The following is a 16,571-nucleotide window of genomic DNA, read 5'->3' on the forward strand; positions in this document are numbered from 1 at the left end:
TTTGACTTGAATAATGAGCTCTGTACATCTTTAATGAACACATATTTAAATATTTACAGTCCAAATACAATTCCATGAGCTTTTCCAAAGAGTAAATACAACAAACTTCATGTTTTTACTGTGCAGACACGGCAAAAACGTAGTCCAACATGTTGCATCATTCAAAGTATTTTGCTTCCCTTAACACTTTCCTGTCTTCTGCTCCATGATAATCACACTCACTCACATCTCTCCCACTCATAAAAGATGCAGATGCAGACAAAAGTTCCAGCCTGGCTCTTCTTCTTCTTCTTCTGCTGCTGCTGCTTAACTTAGTTCAAGGTTTGTGGATCTTGAGTCAGGTGGATTGTTTATCGCTCATGAAGCTGCTGCTTTCTTCTCTTTGTAAGTCGCCATCATTTTCTTGATCTCTGCAATGGCCTTTGCTGGATTTAGTCCCTGCAGAGACATGAGTCAAACAGACAGTAAGAAACTAAAAGTCTATTAACTATGACAGTGTGTGGGTGTGTGTTTTCTTTCTTAAAGTACCTTGGGGCAAGTCTTGGTGCAGTTCATGATAGTGTGGCAGCGGTAGAGAGAGAAGGGGTCCTGAAGTTTAGCCAGACGTTCCTCAGTAAATTCATCACGGGAGTCAATCATCCACCGGTATGCCTGTGGGATAATAACACAGTTGTCATCTGTCATTTGCTCCATTTATTAATTTTTAATATTGGATCTTGGGAGATGTTGGTAAATCCATTAAAAAAGTTGATCCAGAGTGGAATATCTTAACAACTATTGAATGGACAGCCATAAAATTTGGCACTTATTCCCTTCTGAAGATCTCGACGCTGCCAAGTCAGATTTCCCACATGTCTAGTTCATGACATGCTTCCTCTTCAACTCATCACCGAATCTGCATCATGAGTTTTAAAAGTGTCATGTCAGTTCATGACGAGGCACCTCGCTCCCTAAAGTACAACCTCAGCTGGAAAAATGCTGAATGTATCCAACATCTGCATGGTAACATCCAGTAGTTGATGTAAACATATCTCTAACGTTAGCACTGATATAGTACAGCTGAGGCTGATAACAGCACATGGACCCCAGTGTGACCAGAGGATAATCTGATTAAATATTAACAACATGGCCTTCACTCGGACACCACTACACTTCCTCAGTTTGCCTCACTAATGGCCAAACTTCCTTCCCATTTCTTCCTGCATTTCTTTTGGTTTTCCGGTCCGTACTGCTGCTCATTAAAGCCTCACAATGCCTTCAGTGTGGCTCTGGTGTTTCATTCTTGTTACCACATTTAATATCTAAATTGTTTAAACATGCGTCACGTAAACAAATATGATTAAAATAGTTGATAGTGTCTTTTCCCACCTGCATTAGGACAGCAGGTCCAAGGTATTTGTCTCCATTCCACCAGTAGCTGGGACAGCTGGTGCTGCAGCAAGCACACAGGATGCACTCATACAGGCCGTCCTGTTGGGTTAAGAAGAAACGCTTATTCTGATGTGCCTCAGAATTCGTGGGAGGTTGATATTTTCTTACAGTACGTAGTTGGTTCATTTACCAGCTTTTGTCTGTCCTCGACCGACTGGAAATACTGCTCCTTCCCTTCTTGAGTTTCATCCTTCTTTTTCAGGTAGGGCTCGATGGATTTGTACTGTGCATAGAAGTTGCTCATATCCTGGTGGGAATCATACAAGCGGGAACTCCCATAAGAACCAACTCACAACAACCAACATTTCAATCGACACCATGCTCTAGTGTTCATAAACATCTACTGTAGATTGCTGACGTCTTCACTTGCAGTACTTACAGGCACCAGATCTTTGACCACATACATGTGTGGAAGCGGGTAGATTTTGGTTACTTTGCTTGTGTTGGTGTCAATTTTGTTCAGACACGCCAGTGTGTTGCCTCCATTTATGTTCATGGCACATGAGCCGCAGATACCTGAAGAAATATACAATCACAGGGTCACTGAAATCACAGAGCTGTTGTAAAATTGTTCACATTATTATGTGCAATTCACTTGTTTATTTCTTACCCTCGCGGCAGGAGCGTCTGAATGTTAGTGTGGGGTCAATCTCGTTTTTGATCTTAATGAGGGCATCCAGAACCATTGGACCACAGCTACATTAACAGGAACATGTCAATAGATTATGACACTGATTACGGTCATGTAAAAAGAAAAATACACATTGAAACTCCATTCATGGACCTGGACATGACTTACGTGTTGAGATCAATATCATATGTCTGCATTCGTGGTTTGTCTCCGGATGTGTCGGGGTCCCAGCGGTAAATCTGGAACTTCTTGATTCTAGGTTCAGGAGCTATAGCGGCAGCAGTCTGAGCGTACCGCACCATCTGCATCACAGATAATAAGCGAGAGAGGCAGCATATATGAATGAGACAAGTATCAAATGGAGGTTCTACACATTTCATATTAGATATTCTCTTTTTTATGCCTTCCACTAAAGAACTTTATTTCAGGAAGGAGAGGGGAGCAATAATAGCAAGAAAAAAATGTGACCTAGCTGCTGGTTATATCAAGCAAGGCTAAAATAGGAAACACTTGGTAATTCTATCCTGTAACACCCGAGGATACTACTAATACTAATACAAAAACAGTAACGGCATTTTGTTTACACTGTATGAGTCTGAAAGAGTTATAAGTTTGTAATTTACAGTGATGTGGCAAACTCAGCAAAGGTCTTTGAATGTTATGAGTCAAGAATGATCGGGTGGTTTGGTGGTTTATTTTATACGCTTGTGTCTTGTATTGTTATGTCTGTATTTTCTTGTTCAGTTCTGAGTTTTGCATTTTTAATGTGTACACTTATTTTGGTGTTTGTGTTTTGTACGGTCTCTTATGCGTTATTCATTTTTATGCATTTTAAAGGCCCATCTAGGGTCAGGCATCGCAGGTTAGTTACGCTGGTGTATACTATTGGTTTTATGCTCTGTACTTGTCTCTATACAAAGACAAAATACAACAAAAATGAAGGTCAAAGCATCCAAAATAATGAAAATGATTCCAGTAAAGCCTTTACAGAGCATATCGTGAATATTATAAAACTAATTGTAGATACTGTGAAATGCAAAAATCCAGTTTTGAGACACTCTTGAGTTAGAGATGAATATTAAACTGTATGATGATTCATCCAGTTACAGGTCATACAGATAACAGGTGACTCCATTCTTCATATGAAGGTCTGGGGTCTCCCTCTGGTGGAAAACTGGATGAACTGACACGAAAGTGTTACATCATTGTGCAGTCGCCTGTTACTTAACCGACTCTTTAAAAGGCAATTAAACATGAAATAAAGCACAATAACTCACAAATCTCGATATATTGATGAGAAATACACATGTATCTGTGTAGTCTAGCTGCTAACAAACCTTTACATTCATTCATAAATCTTTATATGTAAGGGGGAGGAGTTGCACAACAACCCAACTCTGTCTGACTGATATGTTTACTAATCATTTATTATAGTATAATAATGATGAAACGTATTCATATGAATTTCTAGTATAGTCATTCACTCTTTAAAAAGTGTAGCAGATAGTGATACCACAGACTATAGACTATATACTGCCACATTTACACACAGTAACCTGGGAGCAGGGTTACAGCCCGTTTAATGACTAGTGTCAAACACTTAAACCCATACTTTATAATACACACAAATGATACTGCGCTATGCTATAGGTCAACACAAACACCCCATTGTTGACATACACCTTTCTAGAAGTGACCCATGAGGCACGTCTGTTCAAGTGCTGGCAACTACTGTTGTGTACCTACCACCATCATGCCGGAGTTCCTGAAAGCCAAAACATTTCGACTCACAGCGACACAAACCGCCGACATCTTTCTGACTGGACGTGTCTGTTGAATAACTTCACTGCAGGACAGACAGGACTGCTCACTGTTGTCTAACCTACCCAGCCTGGATCTGTGCGTGAGCCTCAAATCCGCACTGTGTCGGCTTTCGCGTGACGTAAAGGCACGCCGGAGTGCGTCATGGATGACGCCTTCAGGTACTCCCGCACAGCTCTTTCAACAAGCAGCCAGGACCGCAAACTAGCACTCTGATGACTCTCAGATGACTGGGAATAAAATAAACATCGATCGTGAACATGGCACCAGTCTTGTTTGTATAATTAAAAGCAAAAATCATTTAAATGGACCCAAAGTCATTGAATGACATGAATGTTTTGTTTATCCGACAGCACATGAAGGCAACAGCCTCTTTCACAACTCTCATTGCTGAGGGTCAGTTACATACTACTGCATGTATCCATGACTGAACACACACAGTGCTGCACTACTGATAATTATGTGCCATTCATTTTAACCTGGTTGTGTATATACTGATTATAATTTTGCTTTTCCAATATAACTCTTTTTATTTGATAATATGTTGAATTTTCAACCTTTTTTGTACATACTGTCTTGTTCATTTCTTCTTAATTTATATATATATATATTTTAGTCAATACTTCCATAAATGTTGGGTCATACATAGCATGCATTGTTACCCAGTATGTCCTTGACTCATTCACTTCTATATACAGTATATACTGATTGTCTGCAGAGGAATCACTAAAGTCTTGTCTTAAATAATACCAACAATCACTTTTGATTGACTTCTTCCTGTATATTGTCTTAATAAAGGCCAATACAAGAGTTAGGAGACACACTCTGTGTGGTTATAATATGTCTTTTATGTATGTATACTGTATTGATGTAACAACTGCCAGTCTGTCCTTATTTAATATGCATGACATCAGTGGGACGTACACAATAACCTATTCTGATGGTAATGAACTTGAAGGTCAAGGGAAAAGCGTATGCAGATTTGAATTTATTCAATGATCTTTGTCCATATGGTCAATCAAATTCAACAGTCACTCTCCGGATTAGACATAAAATGTACCCTTCATCTGTGATACGAGAGTACGCAGCCTATAGGGCTGCCCAAACATGTTATATCCCCATTCTCATGAGGTAAAATGTTGTCTTCTGTTATTTATGTGCATTCTGGGTTGTAAAACTGTCAGCCACACACATAAACTAAAGTACCCACTGGACTTCATAATGAGAATACATGACTAAAGCATAAATGTATTGGACAGTATTCGATGCAGCTTACAGTGATTTAATGTTCTCAGATTTTCAAAATAAAAGCATTCAAAAACATTCAGATGTCAGCTGAAATAATAACTATTAGATATCTTCCACTCAACAACCAAACACAGGCTAAAACTCACATTTCCGCGTAGAAAACACCTGTGGTAAATAAATGTTGTTATTTTGAAAGTCTTGACCGGAAGTTTGTCACTTTTTGGGTGTACTTGACTGTGTGGTTCAACCAGCATGAGTTTTAGACTACAACCGTGAAGCCTCTGAAACTTCCAGCGCAGCCTGTTGCTCGGACACATTTGAAGCAGGCAGCATGTCGTGGCTCTTCGGCTGGTGGAAGGGCTCCGGGTCGCCGCCGGTGGAGGAGCAGACACCGGCTGCTCCTGCTGAAGGTGGTGGGAGAGCACCGGGGGGTTCAGGGGGAGACAAACAAGTGGATAAGTGGAGTAACTTTGACCCGACTGGGCTGGAGAGAGCTGCGAGAGCTGCAAGGGAACTCGACAAATCACGTGCGTACTTTTTATTTACTTTATTATCATTTATTTCACCACAATTTAACCAAAATCCTTGTTTTATTTGAGTATTTCTGCACTATTTTCCAAGTCGAATATTTCTCTACTACATTTGTCAAACTCTTGTACGTTATGTACTTTTCGGATGAGAGCCCCTCATGTCTAATTTCATGCAAAATATTAAGATTAAATGCAAGTGTCTCACTTTGACACACTTTGAACAACATGTTTTATCAGCTGTTAAACTCGCTTGTGTTCGGCATACATGTGTCTAGGCTGCACGTTATGAAACAATTTTTACCCTATTACAATATGTTCCGAAGTTTGTGCCATTTGAATGGAGTTTGGCCTGCAGTTATCTCTCTCTCTCAGGCTACTCAATTACTTACATGGCTGCATACTTCATGTGCACAAGCCTGTATGATCTCCACGCACAAGTCTGCAGCAGAGTTGCAGAGTTTTGGTGGGCGTGTCAGCGAGCAAAGAGGGAACAAAGTGTCCCAGCAAACTGTGCCCTTCACCTGTCACACATCATTCCCTTCATGTCAAAATGAACATGCTTCCTGCTCTTCACTGTATGGGAGATATTTTTACCCATTCATTTCTGCTGTGCTCTCTGCAAACACACTGACAAGTACTGTAGCCTCAGCTCCACATCATCTTCTGGTGGCTATTAATATGCCCAAAAACCCCAAAGTGTAACTATAATCGTCCTGGTGTTTAAAATTTAAAGCGCATCACTCACTGTTTTTTTCTCATTCATTTTTAACAGGACATGCCAAAGAAGCTCTGGATCTGGCTCGTATGCAGGAGCAGACGACACAGCTGGAGCATCAGAGTAAAGTGAAAGTAGGTGCCGATGCCCTGATGTGTTTATGTGATCTGTGCTCAGAGGAGGCAACTGCTAAACTCTGATGTTTGTAACACAAACCAAACTCCCCCACAGGAATATGAGGCGGGTTTGGAGCAGCTGAAAGGTGAGCAGATCCAGCTCCAGGGTGAGGAGAGGCGGAAAACACTTGCAGAGGAGACAAAGCAAAACCAGGCAGTATGAGTTCAACACTGCACACATCGTGCTATTCTCACTGTACTCATTATTCTCACAATGAGTTATGTATTTTAGCTGCGAGTGTCATAAATTATATTCTGTATTACCTCTAGAGGGCACAATATCAAGACAAACTTGCCAGACAGAGGTATGATGATCAGCTCCGGCAACAGGTAAATGTTTTTAAATGTAGACTTGTAATAAATACCTGCACACCTGAATAAGGTGTTCATCATATACTTTGTTTTTATCCACAGAAATTCCTCAATGAGGAGAACCTTCGCAAACAAGAGGAATCGGTTATGAAGCAAGAGGCCATGAGAAAAGGTAGAAGATAAAATCAAATGCAGCCATTGCATTTACACATTAATCACCTGCTCATAATACCATGTAAAAACTCCTTTATTATTCATCTTAAACATGCAATAAGTAGGGTCTGTTCTGCTCCACAGCAAATAATGACCATAATATATCTGCAGGGGTCAATAAGATGGTTGAATATTACACATGACTCAGCGATCACGTGGCTCATTGTGAGATTTGTGGCTCTCTAAGGCCCCACACTCTGCGTTGAAAGAAAGCTTCAAGGCACTTACACAATATTAACATTAGGATTCAAGGAATCAAGGATTCAAGGAGTTTTATTGTCATTTCAGCACATGTAAAAACATGGGATGAAACGAAATTGGTTTCCCCTGGTCCCGGAGCAGCCTGATATCAAATATAAAATATATATAAAAAAATAAAATAACTAGATATATACTATATATGGTAGAATATAAAATATAAAAGATAGATAGATAGAAATGTAAAAAGTAAAGGCAAATTTAAATTTAAAAAACAAGTATATACAATAAATAGAAGAACAACTACAGTATAACACCATGTTGAGGTAGTGAAATTATTATTATCATTAGTATTCCATATATCAAGATGTTGATGCTGTTTTAATTTAGTCTTAAACATGTTTGTATTAACATCTGCTTCTTCTTTACCTCCCAGCTACTGTTGAACATGAAATGGACCTGAGACACAAGAATGACCTGCTTCGCATTGAAGCGGAGGCCAAAGCCCGTGCCCAGGTGGAGCGGGAGAACGCAGACCTGATCAGGGAACAGATCCGCCTGAAAGCTGCTGAACACAGACAAACTGTCCTTGAATCTATAAAGTGAGGGCAAAATGACTTTCCTTAATCCTCAGAGTAACTGGCATCTTATCTTCCAGTATCTCTCTCAGCTGTAAGTAGGTGTTAAACTAAAGTCCCAGAGGGCGGCAGCGTGTGCTGCCACAGTGGCGGCAGTCAGTGCGATAATTGTGTTTTGTTCCTGACAGGACGGCAGGAGCGGTGTTTGGGGAGGGATTCAGAGCCTTCATCTCGGACTGGGACAAACTCACAGCCACGGTAAATCCATGACAGACTTGTCATGGTTTGTCACACTTTGAACACACTTTGGAGAATTGCAGAGGATTATGGGAGGCAGCGGACTTCATATATGACATGCCTTAGAGTGTGATTGATGTGTTTGCTTTTTTTTCTTATCACAGGTAGCTGGATTGACCCTTTTGGCCGCAGGTGTGTATTCCGCTAGAAACGCTACTGCAGTGGCCGGACGTTACATCGAGTCTCGTCTGGGCAAACCCTCACTGGTCCGAGAGACCTCCAGGTTAACTGTTGCAGAGGCCATCAAACACCCAATCAAGGTTAAAGTTCATCCTAATTTTCATGATTTTACTAATTATTGTGTGGTTGGTGGCCTGCTGATATAATCCATCCTACATGTCCACAAAAGAGTGAGATTCATGTGGGATGAGTGTGTGTGGGAATAATATATTTTCATGAGGCAGCCTTAGATGTAAATAAATGCATTCTTAATAGGGATTATTTTGTTGTTTTTAAGAACCACTCTTCCTAAATATCAGCGAAATGTCTAGACTCTAGACTCTTGTTGTAATCTAGGTTTTCAGCCCGCAACAGCTGGCAGCGCAACAAATTTATTTTCATACAAGAAATTGTTGAAATGGATTTATTTATTCATGTATTGTTTGCAGCACATCCAGCTAATCCTGCCAAATGGACTGAATTTGGGGATAATTTTTCACAACATGTCATGAAAATAGTAAAAACTTCAAAGATGCTATAAGTTATAGCAATAAAGTGTATAAATCATTTTATTTCTCAGACACCAAAATAACATGGGTGAGGCGATTGTGGGCTGTTTCTAGTAGTTATTTTCAGGATGCCTCTGGTTATTTTACCCGAAAATCTGTATAATAGAAAAGAAGCTGAACATTTGAATTTGATAAAGTGTTAAAATGTAGCACTTCTGTATATGACTAGATACTAGAAGAATAGAAATTACTGGAGCCCTTGGGTTTCAGACATCATTCCTGTGACAAGCTGTGTTTTCCTCATTTTTTTAGACAACCAAACGTCTAAGAAGCAGACCGCAGGATGCCTTAGAGGGAGTGGTGCTCAGCGTGAGTAATTTACTACTCGTGGTCTTTGTCATATTGATATCTGAATTCGACATTTGTGTACTAGTTTTATGTCAAAAAATGCTGAATATTGTTTGTGTGCTGTGGAGCCCACAGGCTGCTTTGGAGGAACGAGTTAGGGACATTGCCATCGCCACTTGTAACACCAGGCAGAATAGAGGTTTGTACAGAAACATCCTCATGTATGGACCCCCTGGAACCGGAAAGACACTCTTCGCAAAGGTAGGACAAATCACACTCTTCTGCATGGCACAGATGTAGGCAGAAAATTTGCATGAAGGCAACATAAACAAACATGGAGGAGAGTGAACATGACACTCAATGGGGTCATTCTGAACAGGAGAAGGACCGGAAAACCATACATTGCAAATTATGCTGCAGACTAGTCCCCACAACAAACTCAAACACCAACATAACCTCTTTTACCACCTACGCAACAAGAATGTCAAACATTACGGAGAGTCTATGGATGAGAGCCACAGAGGTACAGTTGAGTGCTCAAAACAAACCCCAGGCTCAGACGTACATATTTTCTATTGTATTATATGATTAATTGAAAATTGCAACAAGGTTAAATAAAAGGAAAATTAGTAGGTACCTTTTTTGTAGCATTCAAAATGTAATAAGAAATAGGCCCATGATCATTTAATGAAAACTATGTATTGAAACTATTTGTTTGGATCATTTCATTTTTTATATACATTTTGGCTTTAGTACATAGTTGAAGGTGAGTGCAGTGACTTTTTTACTGCTGATTTAAATACTACAGTATGGCCTAACCTGTTATAGCCAGTTCATTAAAGTCATTTCATTTTTGGCCTAACACTCAGGGTCTGGTCTTTTCTTTCTTGGCAAAAATCCCTGCCCATGTGATGTAATGCATTATATATTTTTTGAATCCATAGAAAAATACCTGGATGGTTAGTATGAGCAGTGATGGATGGACACAGAAAATATCACAACTGGATTATGCACCACATACTTATAGATCTTACATATATCACTTTAAAATATTTATGTATATGACAAGGTTTACATTTTTTGATACATTTCATTAAAGTTGCAGTTCACTTGTAAGGCATTATTTTTTTTCTATATATTTAGCTTGTCTATATGTAGATAGATGGTATTTCTATTTTTACCTTTCTGTTCCTTTTTGAGCAAAGCTGTTTACATTTCCTTTCAGAAACTGGCTCTCCATTCAGGGATGGACTATGCCATAATGACAGGTGGGGACATAGCACCCATGGGGCGAGATGGAGTCACTGCCATGCACAAGGTGTTTGACTGGGCCAGCACCAGTGGTAGAGGGTAGGGCACCTTTATTTGCTCCATTAACACTCAGTGAATTAGTACTAAGATGCCTATCAGCTGTTAAATATAGACTCTAGAAACTGAAAGCTCAATAGTGTAGACTGAATGTTGTGTTATATATGCAGAGCTTGAGAGTTATTCTTCTGGCTAATTACATTAAAGGCCTTTAAGAAGATGGCAGTTTTAAGCTCATTCTCTTTGATGTTCTCTGCAGCCTCTTGCTATTCGTGGATGAAGCTGATGCCTTCCTGCGTAAGCGTTCCACAGTGAGTTCAGCTGCAGTGCCATATGCATGGTGATACTGCCCTGTGTTTTAATCTTATATTCATGAGTCATGATTTTTACATCTCAGGAGAAAATCAGTGAGGACCTCAGAGCCACCCTCAACGCATTCTTATACCGCACTGGGGAGCAGAGCAACAAGTTGGTATCTTACATTATTCACTGTGCATGGCCGGGTATGAAAAGGTCATTTCCGTGACTGAAAAGGTCACTGGCTGAGTCTAAGTAGTTTCATTTTCTCTCCTCAGGTTCATGTTGGTGCTTGCTAGTAACCAGCCAGAACAGTTCGACTGGGCCATTAATGACCGCATTGATGAGATTGTAAACTTCGCCTTACCAAGTCTGGAGGAAAGAGAAAGATTGGTGCGCCTGTATTTTGACAAATTTGTGCTGGGACCTGCAACTACAGGGAGACAGTGAGTACATTTATTGTATTTCAATAACGGCTACTGTTGTTGCTCCAGAGCAGAGTTGATTTAGTACCGCAAAGGAAGGTATTGGTCCCTAGAGTTCGCCTTGCTAGCTCAAGTTGCATAATGGTGTAGATAATGTATTCAGTCCTGAAACCAAAGTAACGTCTGACTCTTTACTTATTGCTTTCATGAAATGGTGTTTAAGTCCTTTGGAGGTGTAGTACAGAGGCCGTTGCACAGTGCATTGGTCAGTTACACCAATAAATGTACGAATGATCGATGATATGAAATATACTAAAGTTAAAGGCTCATTTACTGTACAAACCTCTTGTGCTTTAACTAAACAGGAGATTAAAGTTGTCTCAGTTCGACTATGGCCAGAAGTGTTCAGACATTGCAGAGAGAGCAGAAGGCATGTCTGGTCGTGAAATCTCCAAACTTGGTGTTGCCTGGCAGGTAAGTAGAAAAGCCTGTTGACACAAAATATAAATCTAAAGTAAACCTTTTTATATAAATGTGTTTCCATTGAAGGCTGCCGCATACTCTTCTGAAGATGGAGTTTTGACCGAAGCAATGATTGACTCAAGAGTTGATGACGCCATCAAGCAGCATGCACAGAAAATGGACTGGCTGCTGATGGAAGCAGGTGTGGGGGTTGGCAAGGTCGGTGTACTCCTCCCAAAGGAAATGCCTGCGGGAATCACAGCTCAGGATACTGCTTCAATTGGACAAACTGAAGATACATCCCCCACTATACAACAAATCCTTCCACTCCTTGAGGTTGAGAGCAACTCTGCCCAGACAGAAGCAGCCATTTTACCTTCAGAAGTAGAGGCAGAGGTTATCCTCAAAGAGGCAACCACTTTGGTTAAAGAAAGTGAAGTTGCTGCTGGGACAGCTGTAGGAACAGAGGAAACCATTGTTGAGACAGCTACCGCTGTCCCGTTGGTGCAGGAGGTTGAGTCCATTAAGGACCTGACTGAGGAGGTTTTTGGCACAGCTGTAGCTACAGAGACTATGGTTGCTGAGGTGAAGGAAATAGTCACTGATCTTAAAGAGGCTGAGGGTATACCAGCTTCCATTGTCCAAGAAACTGTTGCTGAGACTACTGATGTAGCTGTGCAAGAGACTGAGGCCACAGACGTAGTCAAGGAGGACAAGGATGTTGTAGCACCCTTGGAAACAACAATCTCTGCTATTGCTCAGGAGAATAAATTAGATGCTGTTGTCTGTAATGCTGTCCAGGAGCCAGAGGCTACAGTAGTCGGACTGTCCCAGGAGATGGTTGTCCAGGAATCTGAGTCAGCAGCCACGTCTGTTGATAGTGTAGAAACTGGAGCCACTAAGGCTTTCGAGGAAGTTGCAACTGATGCTGCAAAGGTTGCAGAGGAAATTGTACACAATGTAGCTCAAGCGACTGAGTCCTTGACAAACATTGTAAAAGAAGTTGAAGTAATAGCAACTGACGTGGCCATGGTGGCTGATACTGTAGCAACCATCACTAAGGAAATTGAGGCAGTAGTAGTCAAGGAGGTTGAAGCGGTGGAAAGTGATGTTGTCAAGGATGCAAATGAGGTTATGGTTGAAACTGAGTCTCAAACATCAGCGGTTGAAATGGTAATGACAGAGTTGGTCAAGAAGTCTGAGAGTATTGCTATAGAGGTTGTTAAAGAGGTCGAACCTGCAGTGACTGAGATCACTACCATGGAAGCTGAAGCCATCCCAACAGAGTTTGCCGTAGAAACTGAGGCCACAGCTTCGGAGGAACCCAAGAAGCCTCATACTACTGCCATTGAGTTTACCTCTGAGGATCAGACCCTAGCTACAGAAATTGTGAAAGATCCTTTATCTACAGAGATTCCTGTCAGGGAAGCTGAAGTCACTCCAGCAGAGGTTTTGAAGGATGCAGAGGTCCTAACAACCAAGGAGGCTGAAATGATGGAAAGTGTTATTGTCAAGGACACAAATGAGGTTGCAGTGGAAACTGAGTCTCAAACATCAGAGGTTGCTAAAGAGGTTGAAGTGGTAGTAACAGATGTGGTCAAGGAGTCAGAGAGTATTGCTACAGAGGTCTTTAAAGAGGTCGAACCTGCAATGACTGAGACAGCTACTAAGGAAGCTGAAGCCATCCCAACAGAGGTTGCTGTTGAAACTGAGGCCACCATTTCAGGGGAACCCAAGAAAGTTCAAATTACCACCTCTGAATTTACCACAGAGGCTCAGGCTCTGGCTACAGAGATTGTGAAAGACCCATCATCTACAGAGATTCTGGTCAAGGAAGCAGAAAGCCTAACAAGCAAGGAGGCTGAAGTGACGGAAAGGGATGTTGTCAAAGACACAACTGAGGTTGTAGTGGAAACCGAAGAGGCTCAGATCTTGGCTACAGAGATTGCTGCCAAGGAAGTGGAACTCACCCTAGAAGAGATTTCGAAGGAAACTGAAGTCCTAACGACCAAGGAGACTGAAGCAATGGAAAGTGATGTTGTCAAGGATGTAAATGAAGCTGTAGTGGAAACTGAGTCTCAAACATCAGAGGTTAGTAAAGAGATTGAAGTGGTAATGACTGATGTGGTCAAGGAGTCCAAGAGTATTGCTTCAGAGGTGGTTCAGGATGTCGAACCTGCAACGACTGGGACTGGTGCCAAGGAAGCTGAAGCCATCCCAACAGAGTTTGTCATTGAAACTGAAGCCACAACTTCAGAGGAACCTAAGGAGCCTCAGACTACTGACATTGAGTTTACCTTGGAGGCAGAGATTGTGAAAGACCCTTTAACTACAGAGACTGGTACCAAGGAAGCTGAAGTCACTCCAACAGAGGTTTCCAAGGAAGTAGAAATCTTACAAACCAAGGCAGCTGATCCTGTGGCCTCAGAAGATGTGAAACTGCCAGAGGCTACTGAAGTTGGTGCTAAGGAGGCTGAAGCTGAAACAATAAAGGCTGCAGAGGAGGTAGTAGTAACTGAGTTCACAGATGACACAACCTCAGCAGCTGTCCCCAACCTAGAAACCAAGGTTGATACAGAGATTGTTGGGTCAGAACAGTCTGAGAAACTTGAGATTCCAACCACAGAGGAGTCCGCTGCTTCTCAGACTTCCAGCACTGAAGATCCAGAACCTAGTAAGGCTGAGAAACCTCTTTCAAACAAACAGACCAGAGATGATGACAAACCACCAGCCAAGTCTAGTCCCACAAAATGACCACTTGGAATCTTTGATGAAATGCTATTGTGAATGAAGAGATGTAATTTTTACTTGAGCCTTAAGTCTGAAACATTAACTCAGTAACTGTAGTTTTGCAGGAGTCTGAATAAAAGGATTGGTGAATCACTGGCATTGTCAGACTATTGCATTCTCCTTTTTTTCTTTTCTCTTTTCTGGTTGTCATTGCCATTTTCAAATTCTGTGTCTGTCTGACATTTTGTGTCCTCCTAAAGGGATGTTTTTTTCTTTCAGATTCTGGCAAATTACATGTTTGCAAAATGTTCATTCAGAGTTTTTTTTTTTCACCTGGTGCTTCTTTGCAAGACTGCTGGTGCAGTTGAGACCTGTCCTTGACAAATATTCATCTTTCATAGAGTGACTGTCAGACCATACTTTTTATGTGTGTGTGTGGTACTTGGTCTACAGTAACTTTGCTGTCCCAATAAGGAGATCAGTTTTGTCTATTGTTGATAACCATTCAAATGTTTAACAAAAACACTTTAGAACTTTAGAACCAAGTAGGTGTTTGACCTTTCTCGCACTTAAAAATAACATTGACGCAGCAAATGATCCATCAGCTAATCAGTTACTTGACAGCTAAATTAATCAACAAAACGTAGGTAGTTAGTTGATGTAAACGGTTGAAGCAAATTTTCAAGAATAAATGACTAGACATTCATAGCCTCTACCTTTTCATATATGAGGATTTCTCAGTTTTACTATATCGGTGTAATTTTAATATCTTTGGCTTTAAAACTTCTGGTTGGACAGTCCAAACACTTTAAACAAGACTGCTTAGGCTCTGGAACATTCTTGCACATATTTTATAAATTAAACAATGGCTTTAAAATATACTTGTTGATGGAAATTACCCTTCAGCTGCAGTTTTAGAATAATTGACGTGATGAACACCTGTGGCAGCTAATATTTGGGACTGTGAATGAAGGGTGAAGTACATGTATTTACTTAATACTTAAGAATACCCAACCAAGGTGAAAACATTTTTTAAAATACTCACTGTCACTGAAACATGTTGTATTAAGCCGCCGGATAATAACGGAGCACTGTTCTCAGTTACCTCAGGATGTCATTGGCATTGTTAGTCATTTTAGAAGTGTTGTTAGTCAGTGCTTCTGAAATTTCTATTTGAATTATAATAAACCAAGCTGAAGTTGTCAGCAGGACCTCTCTGTACAATCTGTCTGTTTTTGCTGCTCTGAAATAACCTCACGCTACAAGAATGTGTTCTCATCTTCGCTCATATGATTGGAATGACACAATCAAACATCAGAGGTCACTGTTGTGCTTCAGTGGCACTTTTAATAAAACAGACATTTCATCCTCACAACAGCAATGTCTGGACAGAGAGGACGAGGGGGGGCTGGGTGAGGGTTCCCTCTGCTGATAGGCTGGTTGCTCCTGATAAGTGAGAGGGAATTGGATAAAGAAAATTGAACTGTGCTGTTGAGCACGGTGTGGGGAAGATGGAGGGGTGAATGTGCGTGCGTGTGTGTGTGTGTGTGTGTGTGTGTGTGTGTGTGTGTGTGTGAGTATGTGAGTATGTGTGCGTATTGAACTGACTCATCTTGGCTGGCATTTATTTCTCCTTCCATGTCTACTAAAGAATGATAATATAGCAAAGAGAACCCCGACCACAACCATACACGCTCCCCTCCCCCTCACATATTTACAGGAAAAATTAATACATTCAGTTAATTCACTAAGTAACAAAGCTAATTAATCTGTGTTTTTAGCAGAAATCACATGGTTTCACATCCTGTTTCCAAACAGACTCATCTTCCTGTTCCATTCCTATAATCTTTACGCACACAGTCCATCCTTAGGTTTTCTATTGATAAACGACTCACACAAAAATCCCCCCACACACCCCCTTTTAAAGACTGTTAAATCCCACTTGCCCGTATTTATAACTATTTACAGAAGCAGCAATCTAACCATCACAAAAACCCACCCACCCACCAGTCTCATTTACCCCTCCCCACGCCAACAAAGTCCCACTCCCACCCAATACAGAAAAAAAAAATATCCTGACACCCATCTTGCCGCCCCGTTCCATAGACTGCCCACATCTTACCCTGTTCTAAAAGAGCATGCCAAGTTTAACAATGAACACAGAAAATGTCTCTATACAGAAA

General features: G+C 40.9%; 2 protein-coding genes across 2 annotated transcripts; one reads left to right on the forward strand and one right to left on the reverse strand.

The window, feature by feature from the left end:
• Nucleotides 1-19: 19 nt before the first annotated feature.
• LOC104919501 (succinate dehydrogenase [ubiquinone] iron-sulfur subunit, mitochondrial) lies at nt 20-3,994 on the reverse strand. Its single transcript, XM_010731539.3, has 8 exons — nt 3,809-3,994; nt 2,231-2,364; nt 2,042-2,127; nt 1,811-1,947; nt 1,562-1,678; nt 1,369-1,470; nt 529-651; nt 20-438 (listed from the first exon to the last, which is right to left on the reverse strand). The coding sequence occupies exons 1-8, from the start codon at nt 3,872-3,874 to the stop codon at nt 358-360; spliced, it is 846 nt and encodes a 281-aa protein (XP_010729841.2). The 5' UTR covers nt 3,875-3,994; the 3' UTR covers nt 20-357.
• Nucleotides 3,995-5,342: 1,348 nt separating this feature from the next.
• LOC104919521 (microtubule-associated protein futsch) lies at nt 5,343-14,553 on the forward strand. Its single transcript, XM_010731568.3, has 16 exons — nt 5,343-5,658; nt 6,434-6,510; nt 6,608-6,709; nt 6,823-6,882; nt 6,967-7,036; nt 7,712-7,877; nt 8,042-8,111; nt 8,255-8,410; nt 9,131-9,187; nt 9,302-9,427; nt 10,392-10,516; nt 10,734-10,785; nt 10,872-10,942; nt 11,050-11,217; nt 11,562-11,670; nt 11,746-14,553. The coding sequence occupies exons 1-16, from the start codon at nt 5,463-5,465 to the stop codon at nt 14,410-14,412; spliced, it is 4,272 nt and encodes a 1,423-aa protein (XP_010729870.3). The 5' UTR covers nt 5,343-5,462; the 3' UTR covers nt 14,413-14,553.
• Nucleotides 14,554-16,571: the final 2,018 nt, after the last annotated feature.

This window comes from Larimichthys crocea, chromosome XV (assembly GCF_000972845.2).
Source record: "Larimichthys crocea isolate SSNF chromosome XV, L_crocea_2.0, whole genome shotgun sequence".
Classification (NCBI taxonomy): Eukaryota; Metazoa; Chordata; class Actinopteri; family Sciaenidae; genus Larimichthys; species Larimichthys crocea.